The sequence below is a fragment of the Eptesicus fuscus genome, chromosome 2, assembly GCF_027574615.1.
Source record: "Eptesicus fuscus isolate TK198812 chromosome 2, DD_ASM_mEF_20220401, whole genome shotgun sequence".
Classification (NCBI taxonomy): Eukaryota; Metazoa; Chordata; class Mammalia; order Chiroptera; family Vespertilionidae; genus Eptesicus; species Eptesicus fuscus.
Genome location: NC_072474.1, coordinates 28,328,767 through 28,341,052, shown reverse-complemented (window position 1 = coordinate 28,341,052; position 12,286 = coordinate 28,328,767). Strand labels below are relative to the sequence as shown.

The window sequence follows — 12,286 nt, the reverse complement described above, 5'->3', positions numbered from 1 at the left end:
TAATCAATCACTTATCAGTTATGGACTAATGATTTAAAAAAAATTTTAGCTATTGAAAGTATAATTTTAAAAGTTCTTTCATATGATTAAAATTTAAAAAGTTATACTGGTCTACTTTGAATTTATTAGTAATAACTTATTGCATTTAATTTAATACCCACTGTTTTCTGATATGAACCCTGTCCTGGTCTTCTCTAAGAGAGAATGTAGTTGGGTGGGTGGTCTTAATTCATTTTCACCAAGTATACCCCCAGAGTTCTTGACATAGTGCTGTTTTCTGTTAATGCCATAGATGCTAAAATGAAAAAAGAAAAAATTATATCATAAAATGAATAGTTCTATTTACAGCATATCTACTATATAAACAAATAATTACTGGCATCTAATTTGCATTAGGTACAATTCTGTAATGGTTACCTCCTATGACAACTCTACAGAACTAAGGGCTACAGTTGCTATATAAGCAGTAACACACATAAAATGAAATGCTTTTCCTCCAATATATATATTTTTTTAAGTTTTAAAGACAATTTTGTCGACAGAAATAAATTATGCTAATAGAATCCCTTTTGCCTCACTGGGGAAAAAAATCCTTCAAAATGAAGAGATTATAGAATCACATTCATATTCTGTTTGGAAATGGCAAAATCAAATAGAACACAAATAAAATATCTCCCCACACAATTTGGTAGCACCTAACAAAAACTTATAAATGTGCATATCAAATAACCATTCCATTTCTAAGAATCAACTCCTCAGAAATACTAGTGTCAGTGCACAGGATATATGTACAAGGGTATTCCATGCACCAGAATCCATTAATAGCAAAAACACTGGAGAAGTCATAAATTAGACATATAATGCATCCATTCATTAAACAAAATTACTAGTGACAATTATTACATCCCCAGTCGAAAAAGTCTCTACAATGAAAACTATTAGACTAGAAAAGGAAGACAAGCCTGTAAAGAAACTAAGTACTAGAAATGTGTAGGAGAATCTAGAACACGATATAGTGAGTACATAATGGTACAAACAACCAATTTCATTGATATGTTAAGAAAAGTTTCAGAAAGTCACTGATACTTGATATCTGAATAAGTACTAAAAACAATAAGCCAAAGAAGGGCATAGTGTGTATGTTTTCTAGGCAATGGAACAAATGCAGAGGTAGAAACAAGATACATGTAAGGAACTGCAAATTGTTTTTTATTTGAGAAATTCAATATGCTTCACAAAAAGCAATTTAAAAATCACATGTATAGTTGTATAATTTTACACTTTCCCCCTTGCAAAAGTATTTGAGTCAGAATTGTGTGGATATGAATAGTTTTAAGAAAAAGTAGCAATATGATGATATTCATTCATTAAGCAAGTAGATTATGTGAAGAAGGGAGAGAATTAAATTGGGAATCAGGATACCAGGATTCTATTGCAGGCCTATCATTAACTTGTTCTGACACCTTCCTATGATATTACTGACTGCCTTCTCAATAATAAAGCCCCTTTTTCTTCCCTTCTCCCAAACAAGCAATTTTGGTTAGGTATTGGGTGATCCAAAGCTTCAGGAGAGGCTTGGGAGCAGGGTGTGTGTGCTTATCCAGAATAATCTAAGCTCATTATGGTAAATTCATTCTCTTTGGTTAGTGATTGTTTTAGGAATAAACATATGACTCAACTCTGACCAGGACTCTACAAAGAGAATTCTGGAAAAGGTTTCTTACAAAAAGAACAGGAGGAAAAGGTGCACTCTTCCTGACTTCATCCTCTTCTAGCCTTAAGGCCTTATCTGAAGATGAGTTTTTTGTCTGGAACTCCCAGCACCCATAATTAGATTGAGCAGCCAACACAATGATGATGGAACCAAACAGAAAGAATCTAGATCCTTAACGAAGTCCTAGAATTGCTGAATGAACAGGAGCTGCCTTGCCTCTGAATCTTTTGATATGTAAAACTAGAGACCAGATGCACGAAATTCATGCAAGAGTAGGCCTTCCTTCCCCTGGCTGCCAGCACCGGCTTCCCTCTGGCACCCGGGACCCGGGCTTCCCTCGCAGCCACTGGCTTTGTCCGGAAGGACGTCCAGTCTAATTAGCACATTATACTTTCATCATTATAGATTATACATGTCCCTGATTGTTTAAATCACTTTGATTGGCAGCTGAAAGCACACTATGAACCTTGTTAAAGTATTTATTCTAAGGCCTCATCTCTATATATAAAAGCCTAAGCGACCGTTACAACCGGTTAATCAAACGACTGGTCGACCAGTCGCTATGACAACGCACTGACCACCAGGGGGCAGACGCTCAATGCAGGAGCTGCCCCCTGGTGGTCAGTGCGCTCTCACAGCCAACCTCCTGTGGCCAGCCCTGATCGGACCTGATCGCTGGCCAGGCCAAGGAACCCCACCCATGCACGAATTCGTGCACCGGGCCTCTAGTCCTATATAATAAAAGCCTAATACGCTAAGTGTCCGGTTGTCTGGTCGGCCATTCAACTAATCAAAGTGTGACATGCTAAGGCCACCCAACTGCTCGCTATGACATGCATTGACCACCAGGGGGTAGACAGATGACTGGCTGATCAGTTGCTATGACGTGCACTGACCACCAGGCGGCAGACAGTCGACTGGTCAATCAGTTGCTGGGACGTGCACTGACCACCAGGGAGCAGACAGTCGACCAGTCGACCAGTCACTATGACGTGCACTGACCACCAGGGGGTAGACACTCCAACTGGTAGGTTAGCTTGCTGCTGGGGTCCAGCCAATCGGGACTAAGAGAGATGGGCCAGACATGCCCTGGAGCCCTTCCACAGTCCCTCCCCAGATGGCCAACCTCCCGCGTTTCTCCCCAGCCCCAATTGTGCACCAGTGGGGTCCCTCGGCTTGGCTTGTGCCCTCTCGCAATACGGGCTAAGGGACCCCTTTACCCCCAAGTGCACGAATTTTGTGCAATGGCCTCTAGTTTAATTATAATTACCTTTCTAAGGCTCTTTTCAGTGCTAACACTGTGACTAGAAATCTGCCTTACTGAAGGCCTAGTATGTCTGAGGCATTGGGCACTGCCCTAGATAATTTATCAAATTCTTCTTTTTTATTTGTTGCCATGAAGAGACATTTATCCTAGTATTTATTAGCAAGGAAGCACAAAAGTTAATATAACTTCTGTGAAAACTTGAAACTTAAAATATAGTAAAACTTCAATATAACAGATTAATTTAGGAGAGGGGGTGTTTGTTAAAAGTTGAAAGTCCATTATATAATAAAGTAGATTTTCCAAATGATAATGTTTAAAAATTGACAAATTAGTGAGTTTACCTGTTTTTACTTAGGTAGTAGTCACATTTGTGTAATTAAAATTATGTAGGAAAAGTTTAATTTCACCAAAAAGTTTTCTATATGTATTACTCTAATTTTTCCAACATATGGCCTATTCACTAAAATTTGTTAAAAATAACAATGAATTAATAACAAAAAACCCAACCTGTTAATTTTCACATGTGACATACAGACCAGAAATTTTGTCTGTTAAATCGAGGCCCACAAAAACCAAGGGTTCACTGTATAAGGTATTTAAAGTCTCTGACTGCTTGATTCCCACCTTCTCAATAAAATCTACCTTCTCTCAGGCACAAGGGCAAAATACCCTTGATTCTTATTACTATTCATGTAATATCCCTCTTTAGTTACATATAGTCTAATTTTCATATTTCCACTCCTTTCTTCATAAGTGTTCCACAGGTATCTGCCACAGTCCTTTTAAATGTATAGCTCTGCACCAGAGCTGGGGATAAGTGGAGAAAACTGAAGACCTGTTTGCTGGTATTCTTTAACATTTAGGTCATAATTTCAGAATTATGTGCGAAACAATTGTGTTCAGGACAATCTCCTCTTCAGACTAAAGGGAGGTGATTAAGGGCATGGACTCTGGAATCAAAGGACTTGGAAAGACAAGATTTTGAACCCAGGTCTTTCTAGCTTTGTGACAGGAATGTATCAGAACAAGAAAGCTATTTAATCTTTCTTCCCCTTCTTTTAAAAAAATAAATTTCAACAAAGTATACACACTGAATAAAAGGCCAAAAGCCACTAGGCTTATCAGTCATTGCCCCTACCCTCCCAGGGCACCCTATTTTCAATTCTCTTAGGTGACCACTTTCAACTTTAGCTGTGTCTTCTGGTATAACTCCATGTTCCTAAATAAAATACCTGTATAAACTTTAGATATTCCTTTAATGAAAAACACCTTTCCACACACATAAAAATACACTTCTTCCCATCCTCTCAGAGTAATATTATTTTTATTAAATCAGTATTCAATGTTGCACTAAATTGTATACATTAATCATGAGTGAGCCACAATGGGTAGTCAATTTCCTTTCTTACACAACGTTTTGTTTTTCTGACTTTCAAATTGCGTATGCTTAATATTCAGTTACCAATTAGTATTTCAGCCTAAAATTGTACTAAAAATAACCTCTGAATAGATAGATACATCAAGTGTTTTTGGAGAGCTCCTTTGTGGAGCACTATGTGGTCCAGCTTCAATCTGTACTTGTGCTTTCTACTAGCTTTGTGACCTTGTTGGAGGATGCTGAGATAAAACACTGATCTACAGATAATCAACACAATTCCAGTTTGCAGAAACTGATGACCTGATTTTAAAACTCATATGGGAATCCAAATGATTTAGAACAGCCAAAATAATTTTGGAGAAAAACAAAGTTGAAGGACTGAGTTTAAGAATTACTACAAAGCTAAAGTAGTTAAGACTGTGGAATTGATGTAAAGATAATACCTACAGATCAAAGAAACAGCATAGACAATTCAGATACTGATTTTCAGCAACACTGCCAACATACTTCAATAGGGAAAAATCATTTTTACAACAAATTGTGCTATAACAACCCAAATGGAAAAATCCATAAACCCTGGGCCCTAACTCAACCCATAAAATTCAACTGGAAATGAATCATAGTCTTAAACTTAACAGCTAAAACTATAACATTTCTAGAAAAAGATCATAGGAAAAAAAGTCTTTAAAAATATTTTTACTGATTTTAGAGAAAGAAAGGGAGAAGGAGAGGGAGATAGAGGGAGAGATCATACACGTCCCCTACTCAGAATCAAGCTTGCAAAAAAAAAAAAAAAAAAAAGTTGAATATAGCTCTGGCAGGTGTTGCTCAGTGGTAGAACGTCAGCCTGAGCACAGAAGGGTCAATAGTTCGATTTCCCAGTCAGGGACACATACCTGGGTTGCGGATTCATTCCCAACCTGGATAGGGGGAGGAAGGCAACCAATCTTTCTCTTTCTCTCTCTCTCCCCTCCCTTCCACTTTCTAAAAATCAATGGGAAAAATATCCTTGGCTGAGGATTAACCTTTTGCACTCAGATGTCGAGTGTGACTCGACACGGTTAGCATCGGTAGCAGCTCGAGAAAAAAGCAAGCGAGTGCAAAGGGTTAATGAAAAAAAAGAGAGAAAGTTGAAAATACTGAGTGGGCCTAAGCCGTCAGTGAGACATCCCCTAAGGGCTCTTGGACTGTGAGAGGGCACAGTCCAGGCTGAGGGACCCCGCTCCCGCTGAGTGCACAAATTTTCATGCACCGGGCCTCTAGTTATTTATAATAGCGAAGATATAGAAATAATCTAGGTGCCCATCAATATATAAATGGATAAGGAAGAGGTGCCGCATGCATGCGCGTGTGTGTACACACACACACACACACACAAATATTACACACCAATAAAAAAGATAAAATCTTGCTATTTGCAACAATGTGGATGATCTAGAGCAGTGGCCACCAACCGGTGGTCCATGGACCACTGGTGGTCCATGAGGTCCAAAAGGTTGGCGACCACTGACCTAGAGTGTATTATGCTAAGTGAAGTAAGTCAAGCAGAGAAAGAAAAATACCGTAAGGTTTCATTTATATGTGGAATCTTAAAACAAAACAAGCAAAACAAGAACAGACTCATAGAAACAGAGATCAAAGGAATAGTTACCAGAAGGAATAGCTGAGAGGATGGATGAAAAGTGGAAGGGGAATACACTAAAAATATTGTGATAAGATTACATGGTGACAGATGATTAGAATTAGTGGGGTGATCACACTGTAAAGTATAAAAATGTCGAATCACTATATTGTACACCTGAAATTAATATAACCAATATAAGACTGTATACCAACTATACTTAAATTAAAATTAATTAAAAAATCTCTATATAGCCCTAACTGGTTTGGCTCAGTGGATAGAGCGTCAGCCTGCTGACTGAAAGGTCCCAGATTCAATTCTGGTCAAGGGCATGTACCTTGGTTGCGGGCACATCCCCAGTAGGGGGTGTGCAGGAGGCAGCTGATTGATGTTTCTCTCTCATTGATGTTTCTAACTCTTTATCCTTCTCCCTTCCTCTCTGTAAAAAAATCAATAAAATATATTTTAAAAAAATCTCTATATATAAAAGCCAAGTGACTAGAACGATAGGTTGCTATATGCACACTGCAGCAGCCAAATGGCCTGATTGGGCCCCAATCACCCCTCCCAACCTCCTTCGGCCCCTCCAGCCCGATCGGGGGCAGGGCCAGCTGACCTCCCGCAGCGCCCCCTGACTGGCCCTGCCCCCAGTCAGCTCCTCCACCACAATTGGGGTTGGAGCCAGCGGCCAACCTTCCGCAGCCCCTCCCCTTGGCCAGCCCAGCCCCAATCAGCCCCATTGGGATGGGCCGGCCGGACCCCACCTGTGCATGAATTTGTGCACTGGGCCTCCAGTAAACTATAAAGAAGAAAATTTTAAGGCAGTATCACCAACAAAAATAGATGGTGGAACATAAAGGATACTCCCTTTAAAATTAGAAAGACAATGATCTCTAGTAACACTTTCTAATAAATTCTATGATTTTAGTTGTCAATTCCTTGGCTGAAGTTTCCCTTCTCATTTACTGATCAACTGGAGTTTGTCTTCTAGTTGTTTCAAGAAGGACTTATATAAAAGAGATCTGAAACCTGGCTGAAATGGCTCAGTTGGTTGAGCATTGTCCTGTGCACCAAAAGGTTGTTGGTTCAATTCCCGGTCAGGGCATATAGCTGGGTTGGGGTTTGATCCAACCCAGGCAAACAAACGATCAATGCTTCTCTGTGACACTGATGTTTCTTTTTCTCTCTCCCGTCCTCTCTCTAAGCATGTCATGAGGATTAAAAAAAGAAAAAAGTATATGAAACCATGAATGTTCAAAACTACTCATCAATAGTCATTACACCCAAAGGACAGTTTGGCAGGACAAAAAAAATAAAAACAAAAATCCTTAGCTCACACTTTTCCTTGAGTATTTTGCATGTGGTTCATTAGTTTTCTGGTGTTGTTTCTGTTCTGCCACCAACCTGCTTTTCTTTCCCTTACGATATAATCTTTTAAAAAAAAAACACACCTCACCTAAAGATATGTTTTTATTGATTTGAGAGAGAACGAGAAAGAGACAGAGAAACACTGATGTGAGAAACATCAACTGGTTGCCTCCCCTACTCACCCCAAGAACCCACAACCTAGGTATGTGTCCTGACCTGGAATCAAACCAGCAACCTTTGGTATATGAGAAGACTTTGCCAGCCCAACATTTTTTACCAGAATATATCTCAGTGCTGTGCCACTTTTCCTTGGAACATGATGTACACTTTCATTAGGTAGATTCAAATATATGTTTATTTATTTAAGGAAAAAAATACCTTCAATTACACTTTGTTTTATTGCATGGTTTTGCTTTTCTTCTTTGGGGCCTCCAGTTTTTTTTCCTTTGGCCTTCTATATCATTACCTCATTATTTACTTTTTAAAAATATATTTGTTTGATTTCTCATGGGTTTATTTTCTCTCATTTTCAAACTGTGACAAAATATACCTAAAATTTCATTTCTACCTTGGTATTCTTTGCAATGGTGCCTTGTCTCCCATGTGTATCTCATTTATTCTTTGTCTCTGGAAAGGTTTAATCTTTTTTTTTCCATTTCTTTTCTGTTTTGCCAGTTCTCATTTCATATCCTCCTACTATCTGGCTCTCCCTTCCTCAAATTCTTATATTTCTGCTTTGTATCTTTTTACATAGTTCTATGGTCATTAATTAATTTAAAAAAATTTTGTTAACCCTCACCCGAGGATATTTTTTTCCACTGATTTTTAGAGAATGGAAGGGGAGCGAGAAGGAGAGAGGAAGAGAGAGAAAAAAAGAAACATTGATGTGAGAGAGACACATCAATTGGTTGTCTCCCACATGCACTCTGACCAGGGCCCGAGATCAAACCTGCAATCCAGGTATGTGCTCCTGATGGGGAAAAACCCAAGACCCTTCAATGCGAGGACCAATGCTCTAACTACTGAGCCACGTTGGCCAGGACTAATTCATTTTTAACACACTTTATTGACATACTAGAGGCCCGGTGCACGAAATTCGTGCGCAGATAGGGTCCCTAGGCCTGGCCAGAGACCAGGGCCGATCTGAAGGGTGATTGGTGGGGTGATTGGGAGGCCCCCACTGGCACCTACCTTGGCTGGCCTGGTACCGCCTGCTCGCCGGCCCAGCCCCCCACTGCCACTGCCAGTTATCTCTCTCTGCGGGAAGACTGGCGGGGCAATCGGGGCCCCCCCACTGGCACCCACTTTGGCTGGCCTGGCGCCGCCCGCTTGCCGACCCTGCCCCCTGCCACCACCGCTGCATTGAGGGTCTGCCCCTAGTGGTCAGTATGCATCATACCGACCGGTCATTCTGCTGGTCAGTCGATTTGCATATTAGGCTTTTAATATAGGATAATTAACATAGCATGCAATTCACCCATTTAAAGTGTACAATTCCATGGCTTTTAGCATATTCAGAGTTGTGCAACCCACTTTATCACCACTAACATTTTTAGAACACTTTCATTACCTCCAAAAGAAACCTGGTACCCCTTAACCATCTTCCTCACCCCTCTTGTTCCCTACCCTCAGGCCTAGCCATTACTAATTTACTTTCTCTCTCTATTGCCTTGCCTATACTAGATCATTTCATAAAAAAAAGAATCATACAATATGTGGTCTTTGTGACTGGCTTAGGTTCATTCATTCGTAGCATATACTTCATTCCTTTTTATGGCCAAATATTTTATGTCATGGATATATCACATTTTTAATCCAATCATCAGCTAATGGACATTTGGGTCATTTCTACTTCGGGGCTATTATGAATAATCGTGCTATAAACATTCATGTACAGGTTTTTGTGTGGGCATGTTATTTCTTTTGGGTAGGGGAACTTCTAAATCATATGGTAAACATGTTTACGCATTTGAGGAACTACTAAACTGTTCTCCAAAGTGGCTGTACCACTTTACATTCCCACCAGCTACATATGGGAAGTTCTAATTTCTCCAAATTGTTGCTGACACTTAGCTTTCTGATTACAATCATCCTAGTAGGTATGGAAGTGATGTATTCATTTATTTATTTTTAAATGTATATTGGAATTTTAGGTTGCATTTTTCACCTACTTGAAGAGGTGAGATCTTTTTCATAAGATCCAGACAGTAAATATTCTAGGATTATGAGTCACACAGTCTCTGTAACAAATAGTCATTTCTGCGGGTGAAGCATAATAGGGGAGACCACGCATGATCTACTTTGTGGCCATCCCCCCCCCCTCATCATTTGTAGAAAATTGTGGTTCCCCCACCCCTTAACCTTTTTTGTGTGTGTGATATATTTGTATCAATTAACTATTGCTTAGTAACAAACCATCCCAAAATTCAGCGGCATAATCACAATCATTTACTGTTACATTTCTACAGTATTGGCTGAATTAGGCTTGTAGAGAGTGGAACTGTATACTTTATATCCCTCATCTACCAATAAGCTAGCAGGGGCATGCTTTTCTCATGGAAACTGCAGAGGTACAGAGAACAAGTGGAAATACCCAAGTCCTCTTAAGGCATATTAGACCTGAAACTGACATGCTGTCACTTCTACCTGATATTATTGACCAAAGCAAGTCACATAGCCAAACCCAAAATCATGAGGAAAGGAGAGATACTGTTAATGGGAAGAACTGCAGAGTCATGACAGGAATATAAGAAGTAAAACCCTGGGGTACATAACTAATAAAACATGGCTGTTGTCACACAGCGGTTGAGCATCAACCCATGAACCAGGAGGTCATGGTTTAATTTCTGGTCAGGGCATATGCCAGGGCTGCGGTCTCAATTCCCAGTAGGAGGGCGTGCAGGAGGCAGCTGGTCAATGATTCTCTCTCATTATTTTCTCCCTATCCCACATCCTTCCTCTTTGAAATCAATAAAAATATATTAAAAAGAAAATGGTGAAACCACCTGGTGTATATACTAAAAAAAAAAAAATCACAATAAATTGTACACTTTTAAGTGGTGAATTTTTTGGCAGGTGAATGATACCTTTAATAAAAACACGTTAAAAGAACAAAAACCAACAATGAAATGCAATCTACCACAGGATCATATAAATGTTGTACATCTTTTTGTTATTCATATGTACATGAGGTGAATGACCCTGGACTATTGGCAGAAGGCTCAGGCTGTAGGGAAAACAGCAGTTTTCAGGTTTCTTAGCTTAATAATCTCTTTCTGTTTCTGCTTCCAAGGATTGTATTTTTAAGTAATATGGTGCCTCTGTTGCCACTCCTCTTATAATTTGCAAGTGAAATCTGGTTCAGGAGGGACTTGACTTCCAGCTTTGGTTTCCTCTAAAGACCACTGTCATTAAGAGAACCCACCCTTGCTTCCACAGGCATATACTCACTTTTAGGAGTATTTTGCTAGCATGTTCTAAGAACTCTGGGCTGCGCGGGCACTTCCCAATTCCTCCCCCTCTGCTTTCCTTAATGGATGCTATACAGCTGTTCAGTCTTAGGCCAGTACATAGCAATTCTCTCTTAGTCCTTATCTGGGACTGAAGGGCTGCTGGAGATTTCTAAGCTATGCCTCCTCTGCATAACTCTTACCTTTCTCATAGAACTGCTGGAACTTCCTATCATGGCTTTCCGACAGCACTTACAGATAATTTGGAGTTTATAGGGTTTTTTCCTCTGAATTAGTTCAAAATGTATTCCGAGAGCTGCCCTCTTCCCATTGTTCTTTTCATAAGTAGAATGATTAGGAACTAATCTGGTCTTGTTCCTTTGGAAGTGTACATTCAGTTCGGTGGTTTTGTTCTCCTGTTTCCTTGTCCAGGGCATCAGATAAACAGTCTCTTTCAACGTAGAAACTCATATTCTTCAGTTCTGGGATACAGATAAATTTCTTTCTACTGTATTAGATGAAGAACCTCATTGACTGGTCTTCTAATTTTCTTACGTTCTCACTCATATTTTCTAATTCTTGTGGCTGTTCTATTTTTTTGGGAGAGCTTTTCAGGTTTATTAAAACCCTTGTATTAAAATTTTTTTTGAAATTTCTGCTGTTATAGACCTTTTTTGTTTTCTGAATAACTTCTCTTTTAAAAATAGAACTTCATCTTCTTTCATGGATCATCTCTTTTCTCTCTAGATACTATGGTTTTATTTCGTTGAAGTTTTGTTCTTTTACCTGCAATGAATCTATTTCTACCAGGTTCCTTTTATTTCCTACATGTCGTTTTTTAAAAAATATTTTTATTGATTTCAGAGAGGAAGGGAGAGGGAGAGATAGAAACATCCACGACAAGAGAGAATCATGGATCGGCTGCCTCCTGCACGCCCTCTACTGGGGAACAAGCCCACAACCCTGACCTTGAATCGAACCGTGAACTCCTGGTTCACAGGTGGACAGACACTCAACACTAGCCACGCCGGCCGGACTTTCCTACTTGTCTTTTATGTTGACTTCAAATGGCTAGTGATCCTTGGATGTTCATTTCTATTTAGGTGTAGGTACTTCAAACTGGCTGAAAGTTTGAAGCATGTAGAGTTCTTCTTGACCAGCCGCCCTCATTCCTGATGGCAATGCAGCTATTTAATCAAGTCAACGCCAAAAGTCCTTATCTGTTAAATATTTTGCCATAATTCCCCTGGTAAAGAATCCTTTAATACCTTGATTAGGGGGAAACATAAGCTTGACTATTAGTTCTGAGAGCCACACAGAAAATGGAAGGTCTGTCTTCACTGTTCAGTATGCAGGCTTTAACTTAATCCCCATTTTCATTTAGGTGCTTTACCCCTACCTCAGCTGCTAGAGCCTGCCTAGTTAATGTCTCCTGAGTGTAAACCTTCAGTCTTCTGTCAGGGTAGAAGAGTGGTAGTTGTGTGGAGTG

The 12,286-nt window shown here is 39.6% G+C and overlaps 1 protein-coding gene across 1 annotated transcript in view; it reads right to left on the bottom strand.

The window, feature by feature from the left end:
- The window catches only part of TASOR2 (transcription activation suppressor family member 2), a 78,174-nt gene that overhangs the window by 61,063 nt on the left and 4,825 nt on the right, over positions 1 to 12,286 (bottom strand). Inside the window, exon 2 of the mRNA XM_028130900.2 lies at positions 162 to 295. Within this exon, the coding sequence (XP_027986701.2) occupies positions 162 to 295 (134 nt within the window). The remainder of the gene's footprint in view (positions 1 to 161; positions 296 to 12,286) is intronic.